Raw genomic sequence first — 20,975 nt, forward strand, 5'->3', positions numbered from 1 at the left:
TCTCAAACGCACTTCCTTTACATTGGCTTGGAACATGCGGCATATTCGCGTTCCTTCCTATAGTAATCTGCATTAATCTGTAATTACGTCTGAACCGACTATTTCAGAGTGAATCGGCTTCATGTGATCCTAAGATATCAATATGTCGACGAGATATAATTACACTCTACAAATAGCTTTTCCAAAGCTCTATTCGACCGAATTTAATATCATCCCTGGAACCATGTATTAATATGATTTGTGAAGTGGTTTTTGCCAGTCTAGTTCAATCCTTATCAATTCCAGAAACAGGAAAATGTTGAACCTAGACTTTGTCGACTTTGCATAAGGTAGTGTACACATTTCGGTTGGCAAGTCACTATAAACCATAACATCTTCTGCTTTGCTTAGGTAGAGAACAAATATTCGAAGATTTATATATTATCTCAGAAGTCTTCTAAAAGCGCATTTTGCAGCAACAATGCCAGAATATGGAGGAATACTTTGTAACTTACTGACAAGTACACGAAAATAGAAAGGAACGGATTTCATGCAAGGGAAAATTTATGTGAAATATTTTTCTCTGCTGAATGAAAGCAGATACACTTTAGGCCGAAGTAATTCATTTCGGTAGAAAGGACGAAGTCATCAGCCTGATTTCCTGATCAATGCCCTAGACGTAATATTTCGGATTTGGTACCTATTTATAAACTCAACTTCGGATGCATTAATTGATTTTACGATGTTACTTTGTAGTAAAAGTTGTTTTCTATCAAACATCCTTTTCGTTATGTTATTTTGCACGAATACAGAAATACTGAAACGAAAACATTTACGTTAGATTGGAGGGGTCGGATCCTAGTGTAGGTGGCATGCTTATCTATTTTTCAGCAGATGGGAGCAACCCAGTTGAACGCAAATGGAAAACAAGCAACTTTGCCAATTAGTGTACGTTTGATTACAGCAAACAAGTCTCGCAACTCCCCAAGGGGCCTTTGTCGAAAAGAAATCCTGTTCGGCTGAATGAACTGGCCGAACGGGGAACCTTTGTTGCTGCTTGGCCGGAGGATATTCAAATTGAAGAATTATTGAGGAATAATCATGGAAGTTCGAACCGAAAATGGAATGGGTGATTAAAAATGCCGAGCGTAAATCAAGAACATATACCGAGGGTTCGTTTTGCGGTGACTATTTTTCTTAGCGAGCTTAAGAAAACAAACGTCTTTAAGATGACTGAAAGCAGAATGATGGAGGACAGGAGACAGAATAGGAAATCACTGGTAGATTCGACTGAAATCTCAATACCGTTTGCTTTGTGGCTATACTTCACGTTTATAGAATCGTTTGTGCCCCGACTTGAGCTCGTTCTCCGAGCAAAGGGAATATTGTAGCGTTTTAACTTTCCACTTTTTCATTTGGAATTTCATTTCGCTTCGAGTCAAAAGATTTTTTAAACTCAATTTGCGTAGGGTTCGTTGTTCTTCCACCATAGAAGCGTTGAAAGCCTCCCCCTATCATCTTACGTTGTATTACCGCAAATAGGAAGTTTCTCGTTTCACGAACTGAAGACTGTGGAAGGCCTGCGCTTTCCCATTACATTCTGAAAGCGGCGAATTCAAAGATGAGTTCCCATTTCTTACGATATCCGTGGAAATATTGCAATGGTTTTAGATGAGAAGGAAATTCGGTAAAATAATCATTCGTAAGAAGATTGCTGACGAAGTTCGGAGTTAGGTAGACGATCGATGATTTTTTCTGTTTTATATGTAAATTAGCTCAATTATTGGATATGTCTTGGAGTTATTACTTCAAGTGACTAGGCTTTGGCAGATGTAGTAGCAAATGAAAATCCAACGAATCAGAAATGTTCGAGACATTCGAGGTAGTTGCCACTTTGTAGATATTTTAAGTACTATAGCGCTATCGTATTGCGTTTCCATGCAAAGGGCAAAGAGAATATTGTAGTATTTTAGTTTCTACTTCTCCATTTGGAATTAAAATGTGGTCCTCTTACTCTTTGGAGTTTATTGTATAAAATAAAACCAAATTGAATACTTACAGACAACAATCATATCTCCATGGTCTGACACGGTCTGGAACGATGGCGCTTCAGCGGAGACTTCACACCTGAATCGCCCAGTGCTCGCTAAATTGACATTCTTCAAGGTCACTAGTACATCACTGGAATTATGAAGCTGAAAATATACGAGAAAACCACATATCACTAGAACCCAATTTTCATCATATTGTCTGCAACCTCTTCCCACTGTTAATGCTCCTCCACAACCATACATAATCTATTAACTTACATCAACAGACACGCCCGGCAGAAGGAATATTTGTGCAGGTGGCATATCTCTGGGCACGTATCGATAGAATTCGTTGCCGTCCTTATACCATTTCACCGAGTATAACGCCTCTCCGTCCAAGTTGTAATAGCATTCCAAGGTAGCCGTGCTACCCTTAACGATATGTTTTGGTATCCTGACCTCAATCAATCTCAAGCTGTAAGTGCACTCTGCAAAGAGATAGGAAACGGTAAGAAAATTAGTATCGTTGTCGTAATGACTTTTCCTGGGCCTAGCATCCGAAAGCTTCAAACATGGTCAGCAAGGATACTGACGTATAAGTAATAATGAATGGTTTGATTCCTGGGATCTTCCAGGTAACCGCAAGATAAATTCAATTAGTTCTGGGCAACCTGCGGGTTTAAACAACATGACTGTGTGTCTTCTACAACTCAAGAGTGTTCTCGAGACCGAATTCTTTGAGCAATGAAATGCTGAGGATAGCTAATTATAAAAAAGTATTCTCCCATTAGGCTAAGTGAGATAAATGTCTTAATTAGCTGTTGTACTATACGCAAGGATTAGTCGGACATAATTTTCCCAGGTTTATTATGCTCTGGAATGAAAGCAACTTCTTTGAACATATTTCACTGTAGCACCCGTTTTCCGACGGCTTCCGTCGCAATATTAATAGCTAGTATTACTTGGATTCCTTACAATATTAGATACGGAGCTTCGATTTTCATTCTGAAAGGACAGAAATTGGAAGTTAGTACATGTGTTCACGAAATGGCTGCAGAGATGAGACCACCTTTCTCGAATGACTTCACTTTCAATATTTGGGTTAGTACTTTGTATTTCGACATAAAGCAATAGACAAGAGAAACGACGAAGAAGCAACTGAGAGATATTGAGTTCCTTTATATAATTATATAGGTCAATTCGAAGAAATGTATCAGTTGGGAAGTCCAAGAGAGTCTTCTATCATATTTCCAGGATATAGAATAATTAACGAGGTAATAAAATAAATTCCGGCTCAAGAATTTTTATTGGGAATAGAAGAGGGAATTATATTATATAGATCCCTTCAAAGCTTACACGTATTTAACTTGACAGTTACAGTGTCTAACATTCCCATTTCCAAGAATTTAAAAGTAAGGTTTAGATAGCTGGCAAATTGGTGGTTCCATTGATTGAACTAACCTAAAATGGAACATTTCTCCAAAACTTTAGTATAAATTATTATAGAGTGACGCAATAAGGATAATATCAATGAGAAATATAACGCAGGCAAATCGCCAATGTAATTTACAGATATTTTGCCAAACTATTATAGTAAGCATTGATGCTTAAGGCATGTGTTTTATCCGAGGTTTCGCCGCAGGCAGATTATTTTATTTTGCCTTTCTCCTGCATCCAGCTGCTGAAACACATATTTACTTGTATACAGTATTTTTCTTTTCCTACTATCTAGCATCGGTTAGCACCTCCACTATCCTTTTTCAAGTTCCTATCCCGTCCCGACTTGACAATAACCAGAGAAAACTTCTTTAAATATTCATTTATAAAAGATCACTTTCATTCTTTTTTTGAATTTCTATCAACCCTTTAGATTCCATGAAACACTACAACCCATATTTAGTCATAATCAAATTACAAAGACTTCCAACGATCAAAATGATCCTTAGCCTCTTTCTTTGTCTTCCCCATAATTTGCATGGCCCGATCATGCAATAAGTGCTTTGTTTTCCACAGGGCCTCAAAGGGTGCATTCAGAATTTTTTTGGTGGAGTGGCATTGCTCTACATTGCTTTTCTGAATGTAGAGACGACGTTCGATCGTTGTTACACAAATCAAATAAGCCTTGTGGCAACACATATTTCCAGAGGAATTCGGGAAAATTGCTCTTTCTCTCTTAGGTATGTCAAAACCCCTTCTGTGTCACTATCACACCGGACATATAACAGCCGCCTGCTCCATCCAGATTATGTTTTCTTAGCGACTCATAACAAAGCTGATCTTGAGCAACTTGCCCAAAAGTGGAATAATCCACTCAAGCAGCACCATTTGGGAGTGATTTTGAACAAAACAGAATTCTTGTCAACCCACCCCAATGAAACGGGCACAATCACTGTCAGTGAACTGTCGGGAGCGAAACGACTTAAATATCTCGTATCGATGTTATCAGCGAGTGGTGTACTGCGTTATGAAACTGTTCCAGGCATCGGCGCAGTTTGAATGAAGTGGTTTTGCACAACTTGGGTTCTTTGAATTGTGGTAGATGCCAGTTGTAGTTTAGGAATAATTTCCGTATTTTATTGCAAGGACGATTCGTGGTGTGATCTCATTATATTTAAATATATTTGAGATCAGGTCCACTTTCAATTTCATCCTTGCTGATAGTTCTGATATTTCTCGCAAACAGAAGCATTTTTACAAATTTCTTTCTCTATCGCATCGATGAGCAAATTTTTCGGCGCAGCGTGCTAGTATCCATATGGGAAGTTGGTACATGCAACGTAACTTTCGCAGTTTCTTCGAAATTAATAATTAGTGGATCCATCGTGGTGCAGATCAAAACGCAATATGGCTTTAAGCCAGACGAATTTGTGGGGTACTTAAGTCCTCAAAGAACTCCATCCATCGGCCCAAGCCTGGCCGGCGTAAAGAGATACAGGAGCGTGTCGTCACTTCATTGGAACTGCATGTCATACTGACAGGCATGCAAACATAATTTTCGCCGTCTTTTTATATTTTGGGCCTCGCAGTCGACGACAGTCAATTGGTAATTGTAATTGGCCGTAGTTATTACATATAATATCGTCTCCTAAAGGGTTTCTTGTGACGAAATTACACAAATTCGGACAGTGAAATGCCGACGCATGTTATAAACAGCTAAGCAAAATATTCACTAGGTTAGACTAAAAGTTTTGTTTTCTAGAAATAGTCCAGCCCTACGGCCGTTAGTAATCAAAAATGGTTTATGGTTGGTTAGTGGAATGTACGGACGCTCCTTGACAAGGATATTTAGGGCCCGATGAAATAAGCTGCAAGCTCCGCGCCTAAGAAGTGCGATGATGGGAGCCTAAAGTAAGTATACACTTCGAAAACCATAGTGCAGCAGATGTGAATACGCTGACGGCTATCGCAAGGGGTACTCTATTTTTTTTATTGCATCCCAGTTGCGCCATGCTAAGCATCAACGAAGATCTCCGATATAGAGGTCATTGGCGGTACAATGCCCAAGCACAGGATCCGATACAAGATCAGTGGTTTTTTAATTGAGCGATAACGAAGAACAGATCGACTATATAGTCGTCAGCAGACTTAGAAGTTGCCTTCCTAAAGAAGTGTTGACATTGGCCTTGAGAGGGGCCGTCAACCGAATTAATTTCGAACGGTGTCGGCGACCCGAACCCCGTCCAGTAGAAAGGAAACTTTCTTCCTGGCCAAAATACACAAACTTTAAACAGCATGACCAAGAATATTGATGAGTACCGTACGAAGAAGGGGATGATCGTTAGAATTTCGAAGCAAGGCACCCGGCTCGAATGGAACGAGAGGGGAAGCGAAGGTATATGCCTTCTAACTACTGCCACGGATATCCTTGAAGGCATCAAAGACGACCTAGGAGGGTTGACCGGCAAAGGTATCGCTCTGGATTCGCCTGCCCCTTGCAATCATTGTAGGAATGTGTGCTGACTCTAGATCACAGTTCCACTTGCTCATCATTGATTTATTGCGAGAAAGCTGAGCAGCGTGAACAGGTAGTTTACCTGGAATGCTCTACGCAGGAGGGAGACTTTAGACAAACGAATAACTATTATCATAGCTTCATATGACTGAAAAATGTGCTGCATTGAAACAAAATTTCAAAGGAATTTGAAGACCCTAGCGGAGTTTCATTTTGCCCTATGAACGATGGCGTCCTTAAGGTCACATAAGCTCGGGGACGTGGAGGGGTGGAAAGGCTGATGTCGTCTTCCTTCAAACACGGGACTACCTATAGAACAGTTGAGGAGAAGGTTATGTCTCTTGGAAAGTCATGGAAAAACTGCAGCAGAGATCGCCAACGGTGACACGACGTGTGGCGTGGCGGCGGTGACGACCGTATACCAATTAAGATTAGAATGTCACAACTGTGGCAGAACAGAATGCAATTTCACAACCGCTTAATTTCGAGCCTGAGTATTTTCTTAATACAAAAATGTCATAATGCGCTTAAATATTCTCGGCAACACGTTTATATATATGAAGGTGCAGGTAGATGTGGAGAAAACCGGATTGAATGCAATACTTGATAAGGACTTCGCCGTTTCATATTCACATCATCGAATTCGTGGGCATTCAAGCAAACATAAATTTCTTGCCTAACATGGAATAAAGGAGTTGCCCTCTATTGTGGGTATGTTCTTTGTGTTATCACATATTCAACACAATTCTAATACGTACAAGTGTGTTTGTTATTGCTCAATGCGGCTTTAAACATTTGTAGTTCATCTTTAAATCATTTTTCCTAAGAATTTCACTCCCGCGCTCTCTTCGGGAAAGGTGAACAACGGCAAATGAAATTTGGTTTTCTATTACCCGCAAACCTATTCCACCGCCTTTTCTATGTCTATCTTCGTATTTTTACAATGGAAATTCTCCCGCCCAGATGTCTGCTTTTCATTCCATTTTCATGGTGTAAAATCATAAGCACAGAATAAGCACCTTTGCCACAGTACCACAAATTATATGCATATAATGAAGCCCTGTCACAGAATTTGATTGATATTTTATTCGGCTCCACCGTATTCGTATGATGAGCAATCGGCAAATAGGATAAGTTTCTTGTAGCGGAATTCAGCCCTCTAATAATGAGATTCCCTTCAAAGCGTAACCTTAACTTGATAAAAGAAATCCCCGTGAGGGAAATGTTTCCGAAGCCACCCCACCTTCTGACAAGTGGGCTAAAATTAATATTCCCACAAATTTCCAGAAATAGAAATTTCAAGGCATACGCCATTCTGGAATTATATTAGGGGCTTACCTCTCATTTCCTGTTCACTCATTGCGATAATTAACGAATCTGCCAATCAAATCTTGCGATATTTATTAATCGAGGTGTTACTTAAACTTTTGTGAGTGGCTTTCTCCAGTAGGTGCGTTACCTTCATACTCTTGCAGAAACGAGCCTCTAACCGGGAAGTTCTGATTCAGCAGGAGTACTTGATACCGTAGCTTCTAATATCAATAGGCAAACGAACCCCCAAAACAGGCAGACACTGCATGAATGGTATCTTGATTTCATAACTCCAAATACTGGGGGCTAATTTTAATTAACGAGGACTTCCCGAATTATTGAATCGCTTCAACGTCGTCATGTCTTATTTACACCTAATTATGCTTGTTCTAGATTTGCTGTGCAAATATCTTTTTACATCTGTCGCTCTTATTGTTGTTACCTTCAGAAATTAAACCTGCTGCTCTCAATTTACCTTGTTAAGCGGATAAAGATTTGCGTACAGAACAAATACAGGTACAGTTTCGTCGGATGATTTCAATGGAAACACGTCCCCCACTCCCTTCCTGATGACATTTATGAATTGCGCAAAAAGTCGTGTACAGGGGAGAGGTGGCAAGCTATCAGGCTGAAACTTCAGCTTGACTGCCCCTGTTCCAACGTCTTTGTTGTCTTAATGATTTAGCCGTAAGCATATGGTGCTGGGAAATATCCTTAAATTTATTTTGGTAAGTTCGCTTGAAAGTGAATGATGGCAACTGGACTGTTAAGAGTTTATTCTGGAGAAAAATGAAGCTGACATCAATTCTGTTTTTACCCCGAACCGCGGCACATTGAATAATAATATGATGTATTCCAGAGGGTTTCTCGGGCAGTCTGAATGCACAAAGAATGTAGATATTTAGGAGATATTCTGAAGGAAAGGTTCTAGAGTTTCTTTTGACAGATGCTTTGGAGCGGAGGTCGCAGCACAAGATGGATGGCATAAAGTTGATTTTCCTTTAAATGAAAAAGGGTAAGGTGGATAACTTCCCATACTGTCATATCTGCATTGGAAATTTAGTTAAAAAGCGGATAGGCAGACTAAATGAATCCTTTGATTAGTCTTCAGCGATATCTTTAAATAAATTGCACAGGAAGATAATATGAATTGTTATTGTACAAAAACCAACGGATAGTTTTTAGATGCTCACATATCGTTTCAGTCACAATTCTAAAACACGACAAGCAAATGTCGCCAAATAATAATTTTGGAACCTATTTATCTGATCGATAATTAGAGTGTATTCTAAAATTCCTTAACGACAATCTTAGGGGTGGTATTTTTTATGGTAGCTTGGATTATGTTGAAAGCACTCAGCAACGGCAATCGAATCTCACACTAGAACTTCTTGAGATATGGTGTAGAATGGTTATACATGTTAGGCATCTATATCTATAGACAATTTGGGGAGGAAACAGAGAAATGGATGGACCGATGAAACCACTAAGACGGGAAGAAGAAACCCACACATACAAACAAACACAAAATATGTAAAATATAATATATAAATTACAAAATATAAAATAAATGGAAATCTAAATCGCCGTTTCAAAAATAAAAGGTTTTAGGTATTTCATGGGCAAAAATATTCGGATGCAAAACGATTCTGACTAATATGCATGGATTTAGTCTATATAAATTTAGTACGTCAGCCTACTTAAATTTGCCTAAAACTAAGAACTTTGAACTACTGTAATTGTTAATAATAAAAGGACTTCGACAAATTTTCCTGTACCGTGCCCGGGTGAATTAGTGGTTAAAGCAATAGGCTGCCATAGTGGAATTTCGCCATTTGAATCTCACTGGTGGCAGAGAGATTTCAATCGAATTGTCGCACCAACGATTATTATAATTTTTTCTGGTACAATAGGGTAAGGATAAGGTAATCAAAATTTAAATTTCAGAATTCACACTTAACCTTAATGACCACCAGTCAAGTTCGTTTAATTAGAGTCTCTTTAATAGTTGCTAATGTAATATAATTTTGTCTCATGAGCACATATAATTGAAAATTTCGATATACTCACAAAAAATAATACTGAAGCGGGGCTCTAGAACGATTGTCGAACTAGCAAGAATACTCAAATCATATGTGCATATATATGGTTCTTTATTACGATAAACTTTTCAATTTAATTTGACACCGTCGTTTTATAGTGTGTTTCAGTCGAATTACATGAAAACGGTAGTTTCAACCCATGCATGTAATATTACCTTGGAGTAAATTATCGCATTACCATTGCCGAGCGCGATTCAAACATTACAACTTCATGTAACATAAACGCATTGTCTAACATCACAGCATTACCTAACATCACCGCATTCTGAGTGTAATGGTGATATTACTTTGGTGATAGGAAATGTTTTGTAATTTTGCGATAAGTAATGTTTCGTAAAGTGATATCACATTGGTAATAGATTAGATATCATCTGCTATTTGTAGTTTAGCCTAAAATTGATAGACCAGTAGCTTCCTCCAAATTAAAATTTTTATTTTTCAATGCAGATTTATATTTCGGGAGCAACTTTCCCCTTGCTCCCGAAATATATATCTACATTGAAAAATAAAAATTGTAGGTTGGAGAAAACACATTGGCAATATTTCCTGGTACAATTGACCGAGTGCCGATGTCGACTATTGTGAACCAACACCAATAGCTCTACTACCAAACCCTATCTCCACCTCCACGTGGTGACCGCTGAGAGCTCTTTGTTAACGAAAAGCTGCAGATGGAGAAGGATGAAGGCGAGTCTCCCGCGCCTAAAAACGGGACAAATTGTACCAACTGGTCCTTCAGGTTGGAGGTTGGGTATGGTTGACAACCCTACACGGAAAACAACTTGTTACGAAGCCACAACAGGAGCCTCGGACTGGACGGATTATACAACAACGAACCCGGCAACAACAACGGAATAACGATTTATGGATATGGCCACAAACACACTTGGCCCCAGCCGCAAAAAAGTCGGAACGGTTGGATTGACGATGAATCTAAGCAAGCAACGGAACGGAAGAATGCCGCATACCGAGTAATTTTGCATTCTCAAAGAACGCGAGCACTCGCAGAGACTTATTACGAACTCCGTCGAGCGGAGAAGCGACTTCACACACGGAAAAAGGAAGCCTGGGAGAACCAACAAGTCTGCGAACTAGAAAAGTACAGGGAGCAACCGCACCAGGCGCGGAAGTTTCACCAACAAGTCAGCAGGATGAAGCCTTATACCCCCCGATGTTCATCCTGCCCAGAGAAAGAGGGAAATCTGATTTCAAACACCTGCCTGACGATTGGCAACGAGACATTATCTGTCTCATACATAAAAAGGGTGATATCACACAATGCAGCAATTATAGAGGTATCACGATGCTGAGTACCATCTATAAGATATTCTCCGCTAGCTTGGTAGGCCGGATAGCCCCATGCGCCCAGGACATCATTGGCCCATACCAAAGAGGCTTCACTCCAGGCAAATCAGCAACAGATCAGATTTGCTCTCTGCGGCAAACGATGGAAAAACTGTTCGAATATGGACAACAGTTGCACCATCTATCCATCGACTTTAAAGCCGCCTATGATAGCATAGCCAGGGTAAAACTGTACACGGCCATGAAAGAATTCGGTATCCTGACGAAACTAATAAGACTGACTAGGCTGACCCTGACCAATGTGCGAGGCCAGATAAAAGCAACAGGATCACTCTCAAGACCATTCGACATCAACAACGGTCTACGACAAGGGGATGCCCTATCATGCTTCCTATTTAACCTGGCCCTCGAGAAAGTGATCCGTGTTGCTAATGTAAATGCAAGAGGTACGATCCTCTTTAAGTCCACCCAACTACTGGCCTATGCTGACGATATCGACATCATGGGAAGAACCACCCGAGACGTACAAATCCAGATCAAGCAGGGGACGCGAAATCTTGGTCTGCACATCAATGAAGACAAGACAAAATATATGGTGGCAACGTCAGCACCGCAGACGAACCAACCAACAACATCAAACCGCACTGGTCAAACAGGAAGAATAAGGATAGGAAAATGAGACCGTTGACAATTTCTCCTGTCTAGGGTCGAAAATCACAACCGATAACAGCTACGATGATGAAATCCGCGCACGGTTGTTGTCAGCCAACAGAGCTAATTTCAGCTTACAAAAACTGTTCCGCTCGAAACGTCTCACCATAGGGTCAAAGCTCTTACTGTGCAAGACTATGATCTTGCCAGTCCTCATGTATTCCTCGGAAACTTGGGTTCTTAGCAAGAAAAATTGGGAACTCTTGGCCGCGTTCGAGAGAAGAATCCTCCGAAGAATTTTTAGCCCCCTACATGAGGATGGACGATTCCGTAGCCTACACAATGACGAAATCTATGAGCGATACCATGACCGTCCAGTTGTGGATAAAATCCGGCTCAATAGGTTACGATGTGCGGGTCACTTAATCCACATGGATGAGGATGATCCCACCCGGAAAGTCTATAAGGGCAATATCTATGGAGATGAAGCGAGATCTATGGAGATGGACTGATGGCGTAGGTTAGGACGCCAGACAGCTTTTAGGGATATCGAATTGGTGGACCTCGGCGCAAAACCGGGATGTCTGGGGTCCCTCTAGAGGCAGGCCTAGACTGGATACCGATTGTTGCGCCGTTGATGATGATGTTATCCCTCAGTTTGATCAAAATCATACTATTACTAACAAGTTGCAGTAGCTCAAAATTTACTTCACCGTGTAAATTTACTGCCACTAAATATCAATATCACACTAAAGTGAGTAACCTGACATGCTAAATGCATATACCATCCATAACGGGCTACGTACAAATGGGATAGTTCTGCAATGAAATGTACTCACAGAAGAAACAAACGAAACCTTTTCCGATTTCTCGACTTGTTTCGTTTGTTTTGGGCCGTGAGCATAGCATATTCCAATAATGGCTGTTTCATCTGACAGCTATGCTTCACGTTTCAACTGTTGTCCATTTTAAAGTTGCATGCTTCTCTGATTGAACTATTTATCGTTCTGTTTATTAATTGTAGCTACCTGTCCATCAGATTACACCTTCATCCTACCAAACGGGGATCCATATTTTGTTGGAGACGATAATATGTTTGAAATTTGTCTTTTCCACCCGAAAATATGAGTTGCTATGAAAGATGAAAAACATGTCATCAGTAAATGCTACAATCTTCTGATTTGGAGTAAGGTTTACGTTTTAAACCCTTGTTTAATTTTTGTAGAGAGTGTGCTAAATTGATCTCATGCGCTTAACATGTCTCAATGTTTACAGTTGTTCCTAATCAAGGTGGGTGATATGGGATCTACCTCGTCTAGAAAGTTCTCGTCTATGATTTGTAGTTATGTACAAAGGACTACGCCCGCCCGTCAATCGTCAGACATTAATTTGCTCTCCACTAATTGATGAATCTGTGATCCAACTTTTTCATCGCACATCGAGTATTTTTATGAATGCTTACATGTCTATGAGGTTTCCGAAGGTTCCACGTAGACGGGGTGTTTTGTCTAAATAGCTTTTCCAATTCGTGGTATTAACAGTATATCATCATAATCTACTATTGGAGAAAAACTAACTCGCTTATGTGGCAATCAATCACCCTTAACTTGCTCCGCAATCAGATTGGTTTTTTGTGCCTTTTGATTAGGCAGGGGCAGTACTGACACGGGTGGCCAACGGAATGTTTAAAGTAATATTCTCTACCAAGCCAGGGAGTAAAATCATCCTGGATGCCATTCCATTCCCAATTGGTATACCTTTTGTGTAAAAGCTTTTAGCTTTATCGTTGCTCTAAGCATGATTGAGGCTGTCCCGGGTTTGTGGGAGTAACTATTGCCCCGATTGTGCATTGATGTTGAATGTTTCGAAACCAAAGAATTTGATTGACTGTAAGCGTTTATATGCTATATATGTATACAATAGGCTGATTAAATATCTAAATTGTTGTGATTTAGACATACATTTTGGAGATTAGTGAATTTGCCAAGTCTTTCTCTGATTCCTGCCTGAAATTATTCACAGTTGCTTTTGCATTATTGATTGTTAAGAATCATATACGAAACTTCTGTTCCCCTAAACCTACTCATAACGCATTCCGTCAATTCCAACAGTTTATCATTCCAGAAAATTCAATAAGCAGGCGTGTAAGCCAAGTATTCAGAAGTATTGAGAGAAATATTACAATATTTTCCTTTTCTTTTGATTCCGCCTCCGAAAACATGCGAAACATTCTTTTCGAATCCTCATCGTGTGGGATACTTGTAGGTGGACAAATATGTCTTGCGTGGGAGAATGTTCGAGGCTGGAAGTTGCTTAATCTTCACCTCCGGATAGCATCCTCGATTAGGGGCAGTTATCTGTACCGGATAATCCTTGGACGGTTGGAGAGGGGACAAATCAGGTTGTGTTTTAAGAAAATATGATTATTTCCCTTCTTTTAAGAATAATTTTCTTAAAGTCGGGAAATAAACTTTTGAGCAAATTGCCACAGCAAGAACAAATTGCACAAGTTTCGTTACAATCGTATCATTAACTGTTACACTGATTAAGGATTCTTATAAGAAACATCTAAATAAAATGAAACCTTCCGAGCTTGTAAAAATGCAGTGACTGGACTTTTTGTAGGAAAAATAGGGTTTTTTATATTCCAGTGTCCTTGAACTTTTTTCAAATAATCGAAAACCGCACGTTTTGGGATACTACTCAATCTGTGAACTTTCTGAACTCCAGTCGAAGCTATCGGTGAGTCGCAGTAAAATGGTAGATAAATTTTATGCCAAATATTATTCCACAAAACCAACTATAATATTATCATGCTTATCCATAATTGGATCAGAGTGCATAGAGCCATTTGCCAATTTTGCTTATTCAGTCAGAAAAGGATGGATAATTTGAAACGAAACCAGAAACTGATGTGAACATCATAGAGGGGAATCACCTCGTACATTTTAGCACTTAAGGGGGGAGAAACCTGAAACCGGTTCAGGGACCTTAGATTTTGTTCCTCTAGGTAAATATGTTGGTAATCGGAGTTATTTTAAAGCTATAGCCTTCGAAGTGGTCGTGCCTCTACTGGAGAGAGGGAGACCTTCTCATGATCCCTCACTTTCTAATTCGTTTTTGGACGACTGTTATATATACCGATATATATTTGTATATATTGTATATGGATATGTGAAAGATTACAGTATGGAATGGAATCATGGCTGTAAGTCCTTACAATTATCGATTTGTCGTTATCGAAGCTTTAAACGTGTGTTTCAAGTTGGTGCGCAAGATAACTCAAAAAGTACTTTTTCGGGCTTAACTAGAAACCATACATGTTTATAATAAATTGTGACATGTTTTTCAGATAAAAATTGTATGAAATGAATTGTAGACGACTCATTTTGCGGACTCCAAACAGAGGAAATTAGTTTTGAGCGAATTCGTTCATGGCTCTTATTTACTGCTTATTTTCTCTTTCTTGGGCAGAAGGAACGGGTGAGTATGTAACATTGGGTCGAATAAAGGGTTGCAGCAAGATTTGTCTAACTTAATGGTTCGTCTTCATTTCATGCTTCATTTTTCCATTGAACTTTCAAGTTCCGTTCTTTTCATTTTATTCTTTGAGTTTTATTTTAATACTTCTATTAAATCTTTCACAAGTTGAAGACCTCGATTTCATTCGATTTCACTATTAGTTTGTTATATTATTCTACCGCTTAGTTCCATATAGCAGTTTAGCGTTTTGTAGTGTGGAATTTGTTCGGTTTAAGGAGTAATACCATTTTGTGAGACTCTTTTTGGCTGTTTCTTTTTATTGGCTAAAATGCTTCCTTGACTGAAGTGTTTTCACTATGGATGAGCGGCATAAAAATGTTCCTCTTAAAGAAATATTGCAGCTAACTACCTGCTAGCTAAGGACTGAGAAAGAGAGCGAAATATATTTATATATCCATAATATAAAAAAAATCGTGGTAAGAAAGAGTTCTAGTAAGTGTTAGGTGTGCTGTTTTGTTGAAAAAAAAATAAACCCAAAATCGTAGTGGGACGAGCCTCACGAAAATCTCAGCCAAAGATCAGGTGAGAATGCAATCTGTCGTACGTTAAGAGATGTTGGGCATCATGTGTGCGGCCTAGTCGCTTATCCGACTTTTTATTTACTTTTATTTCGCCCGAATCGAGCACTGAAAATAGGTCTTGCTGCTGCAAATTGGAATGCATCTGATGTCTGTAAATGAAATGCGAGAAACAAGGCATCGAATCGCCTTAACCACCCTATTAGACTTGCTAGCAAAGAGTTAGCTTGTCAGAAATGCTTCCCTTGAGCTATACTTGAGTGGAAGCATATACACGTTCCTCCTGCATCGATATGCTTAGTTTCGGGCGTCTGTCACTCGGAAGGCGGTTTCCGAAATTCTGTCGAGAGCCTTTGCCGTCCCCATTTAAATCGCCCTGATGGAGTCGAAGCAATATCCTTTGAACTGCCTTTTCATTCACAGAAACAAGAAAAAGTCTGATGAAGCCAGGTCAGGGCTGGGAACGTTTCAACGTCGAATTTCGCCAGCAACTGTCACACAATAATTGTCATGGTGAGATTTCCAATGCCTCGCAATGTTGTGGACAGTTGCGATTGAAAGTTCGCCCTCCTTACTGATAATGACAATGGTTAAATGTCTGTCAGAGTCTAATGATTTTTTCACTTTGGCCACCAGAGCATCGGTTCGAGCGGTCGTCGGGCATTAAGGCATCATCCTCATAACCCTGTTTAATGAGATCAAATTTAAAGCAAAACTTCACAGCGTAGTGTCACTCGACGGTATGCTCCATGTTGGCGCGACGACACCACAAAGCCCACAAGTCACAAAAATCGACCTTCTGTCTCAAAGCATGCCCCAAGGTGACTGAACTGAAGTGCACCTGAGTGGATACTGAATGCAGAAATTACTAAATCCGTTCGTCCGGAATAATATATCCCTCGCCCCCAGGGGGACAAAAAATTAATCTGGAAAGTACTGCAATAGTTGACCTTATAGGTTTCCCACTAAGAGTTCAGATAGAAACAAAAATGAATGTCGGAAGCTGGTGCTTCGGGTATAGAGGTTTTGTTTTCATCTTATGTGAAAAACTTTCTACGCACATTTTTCCATTCATATATGGCTAACACCCAAAGTATTCCTTCATATTGTTTTCAAACTACAAGATATACGTACATATTACAGACGTAGATATTATGCTCACCCTAAACAAACACTACTTATTCATACACGTATATAAATTGATCGTACACATATTTCCCATTTATTTCGTGTGCAAAAGCATACATATGACATCCACAGGGCGTATATTGAATACCACTGGTTTAATCTAGAAATATATCCACCTGAATTAGGCACTACCCCAAAGCTTCATTAGCATATACCTACAAATATATACATATGTCTGTCTCGAGTAAATGATTAAAAAATTAACACGAAATGTTTCGCTGCAACCCCCCGTTTATACGTGCTTACTTTGTTGTGCTACTGACGAATTGATATGTTATGATGACGTCATACATGTTTTAGAATGCACGAAATTCATGTAAAATAAGAAAGTTTAACCTTACATAACTTTGTTAATAATAGTTGGATTTCCTGTAAACTTCCCAAAGTTAAAGCTTATATTATCCCTTATGCTTTGTACTTCTGGCAGGAATTTCAGGGAGCTTCCGGCTAAATTTCTAAAATACGCTAAAATACTATTATTAACTTTATTTGGGCACATTTCGGAACGGGATGTTATTTGAGGCCTAGATTTCGTTTAGATACCTCTCTGTGTTTTTTTTTCCAGATTCGGTTGCATAGGTTCTGCGAACGAGACTTGTTACACTTTTTGGGGGTCATATTTTTATCCCTCACTCCCTTACGTTTTACCCGATATCAAATATTGGATCGGTTTTGAAAAGTCTTTTCATATGATACCCCAGACGACCATATTCTGCAAGAAAAAATGTTGCACCCCCTTTCGCATGTATGGGAAACCCCCTCTCAAATTCAACACAAAATGGCGCCACTTGCTATAGATCACAAGTTCTCATCAAATTTCGTGACAATCGATCCAGCCGTTTGTGAATAAATCGGGTGTGACAGATAGACATCTACTCGATTCTAATAAAAAATTTTTTTACACAAAACTTTAACAAGTCGGGAAACCGGAAGCTGGACGCTTCCCGCATGAGAAGTGAAAGTGCCTGTGACAGACAGACAGATAGTGAATCGATTTTAATAAGTCTTTGTTTTACCCAAAATCTTAAAAATGAATAGCCATTGTATACAGCGTGGCGCGTCAAGACCGAGTTTTCTCTTAATTCGTGTATCGTATCTTCTACTTCACGCCTCTTTCTCTTACGCTTTATATGTTTATATTATACATAGTGAAGCTGTATAAGAAAGAAAAAAATAATATGTGGTGCAGGCAACAGGGATAAAACATAGGTAAGATTTTCGTCAAGAAATACCATGGTAACATTTTAAACGAGTTTTTCTAAAAACGCTGAAGGATTAAAAAATTATAAATATTTTGGTTTACATCAGGTTTTTTGACGATAAAAAACCTACAAATTTAAAAGGAATAAGTCGCCATTTTGTCTTTTTGGGGGACAATTATTTATATGAAGGAAGTCGTACTGCCTAAAACCCGGTTTTTATTTTCTGTGAGCGTTCACAAATGACCTTTCAAAATACTTTAAAATTACAATGGCATATACGCAAAGCTCCAAGATATAGCTTTTTTTAGAAAATAAAGCATTAGAAGTTCATGACTCCAGTCCTGTAGTAGACCGAGTATATTTGTTTGAGCTTTCTTGCCTCGAGCATATCTCGGACTTGACGAGAAGATTCATATACTTGTATGCATCACTTTTCTTTCACCTTCTATCTATTATCTCTTAGCACCTTCGTTATCCTCCCTTCTAATTTATAATTTTCATTTCAGCTTCACATTACATAAAACATCAACGAATTTTAAATGGTAATTCATAAATGCCTTTCTAAATTTTCACCACAAAACCCTCTCATACTTAAATTTGTCGAGAGCCAAAAAACTATTTAAATATTTAATTACAATACAATAACTGATCATCAATCTCATTTGTTGTTCTGTCCCCCGTAAATTAGTAGGTTTGGCCATATACATGTCGATACTGCGTGTTAGCAAATGCTCTTTTGATCGCGGTACGTTTCGGACAGTTTCGAAAAATTGATGTATAAGAGGAGCTGCACGAAACGGCTTAAGATTATGGGCCACTTTTACTGAGGTTTGATTGAAGAAAGCGCCGAAGCCCTTTTTTGCCGGGGGAACATGAACGGGATTCTTTTAGTGCTTTTGAGGAATTTAGTATGTAAAGTGGAACACGACTCAGAAAATCAACCTGAGATATATTAACTGCGCTATTTGATCAAAATTTTGGGCACAAATACGCTGAGAGTTCACTTTAATTTATTAGTTTAAAGTTTAAGTTTCAGAAAGGAGAGAGAGAGCTTGCTTACAAGATTCTCACTGCAACACAAGATGAGAGCTTGACACTGGACACAATTGAACAAGTCGTCCCTAAGATTGAACCTTTGAATAATATGGAAAGATAGGCAATTGCAGCCATCAAAAGGCCTAAATACTCCTTAAGATTATGTGGGATCTTATCGGGCAATATTACATAAATGAAATGGATTTTCAATGGAGTGAGAAGCTAAAGGCCATATATATACCATGTTTACAAAGATAAATATGTTATTCCGGAAGAAGACACGATTAACCTTGCCGAGAATCGAAGTAATTGCGAATTAGAATACCTTATTGACTTGTCACGTGCCTACTAACGACTATATCATCATTGCCGGCGACCTCAATGGTAAAAAGGTAGACGGTAACAGGTGCCATGGGGAAACAGCGTGAGGAACGCACTGGCCCGCCGCGCATCAAATGGTGGCGATTTCGTGAGAAGAAAGAAGCAATGGTCTCACTTCGCGATTACCAACCATTACAAATATAGAAGAATTGTGGAATCAAATGAAAGACACGATCCACAGAGCGGCCTCTGCAACACTCGGTGTCACCAAGCCAGGTCAGTGAAGAGGTAATTGAAGTGAAGGTCCATGAAAAGAAACGCTTCTAATATAAGTTTCTCGACAATAAAATGCTGACCAATTGGCAAATTTATAAGAACGTCAACCGGAAAGCAAAGAAAGTGATTGCTGTCACCCGAACGGGACATTACAAAAATTTTTACGGTAAACTGGGCATACGGAATGGTGAGAGAGATCTGCATCGACTTGCCAAGAGCCGAAAAGAACGCACACAGCATATCGAACACTTCTGTTGCGTTAATTACAAGAACAGTACTTTGCTTACCAGCCGTCGAGAATACTTCGAGTAGATTTCACCTGAAGAATTTGGTCATCCTGCACTTCATCATTGTCGATATTTGGACCAGTTCCACCTGTCAGCACAACTGGTGCTCAGAGGTGGCGGAGAGGAAGACTGGTCGGAAACCCTGTCGGCTGAACCAAAACCAAGTGGCCGAGGAGAACCTCCATAGTGGTGGCACCGGGAGACGCTGTATCACATTGGCTTGCCGGTCGTGATGCAGTAGGCGAATGCTTAATTAGGGCAATCAACCCCGAGTCTGCACAGGGACTCATCTGAAGTCGCAATAGGTCACGAAACCTTACCAGGGGAATGCTGGTACCATGGGAACCGGGATAGCCCCTGAATTCACATATTTCAGGTGAACTCCTGTTGTATGTGCGTTCAGCTCGGTTGATTGCGGTTGGCCCCCTAGTGGTAGCTTCATGGGGGTTGTGGTTGCGTCTCAGCGTGGTGTCGCATTTCAACACGGGTGCCGTACTCCTTAGTTCGGCAGAGATTTAGGTAGGTCTTGCATATACCAGTATGAATACTGAGCCATGCATTCGGTATAGACTTGCTGCGGCGGAGTTCTGATTGTGGTCACAAAATCAATCCGTCTGTTGAGAAGACCGTGGGATTAAGTCCACGAGACAGGTATCCACGTGAAACACGGTGTCAGTGCAACTGAAGTCGAGGAAGCAATCAAACGAATGAAATCGGAGAAAGCCACAGGACCTGATGACATCACCTCTGAGCTCTGGAAAGCAAAGAGCTGGGACCTAACACTGTGGCTCAGTGAATTCTTTACTCGGGTTATTCAGGAAGGTAGAACACCATCTGATTGGCAAGAAGGTACCACAGTTCCAATAAGGAAAAAGAAAGGTAGTCTAGCAGAATGTTCAAATTACCGTCCGATCCTGTTACTTTCCCATACCATGAAGATTTTTGAATGCATTCTTGACAACCGTATTCGCGAAATCGTTGAAATAACCGTGAATCAAGCAGGATTTGTCAAGGACGCCGGAACTACTGACGGAATACATGCTGCGCGGTTACACATGGAGAGAAGCATCGAATTTTTTACCTTGCATTTCTGGATCTGGAGAAGGCGTTTGACCGTGTGAACATCGTAAACGACCAAAAGGCCGACCGAAACAACGGTGGCTTGATACGCTGGATGGAGATTTAAAAGCAACATCGAGATTGCATCCAGATCAGGGATTTGATAAAATAAAGTGGCGAAACCGATCACGATTGATTACTTTGTCCCATGTGAGG

At 39.8% G+C, this 20,975-nt stretch overlaps 1 protein-coding gene across 1 annotated transcript in view; it reads right to left on the minus strand.

Annotated features, from left to right (window-relative positions):
* Positions 1–20,975, minus strand: part of LOC119646743 — a 302,554-nt gene that overhangs the window by 29,876 nt on the left and 251,703 nt on the right. Inside the window, exons 2-3 of the mRNA XM_038047322.1 lie at positions 2,289–2,497; positions 2,039–2,174 (exon numbers count right to left, since the gene is read on the minus strand). Coding sequence (XP_037903250.1) covers positions 2,039–2,174; positions 2,289–2,497 — 345 coding nt within the window. The remainder of the gene's footprint in view (positions 1–2,038; positions 2,175–2,288; positions 2,498–20,975) is intronic.

The sequence above is a fragment of the Hermetia illucens genome, chromosome 1 (assembly GCF_905115235.1).
Source record: "Hermetia illucens chromosome 1, iHerIll2.2.curated.20191125, whole genome shotgun sequence".
Classification (NCBI taxonomy): Eukaryota; Metazoa; Arthropoda; class Insecta; order Diptera; family Stratiomyidae; genus Hermetia; species Hermetia illucens.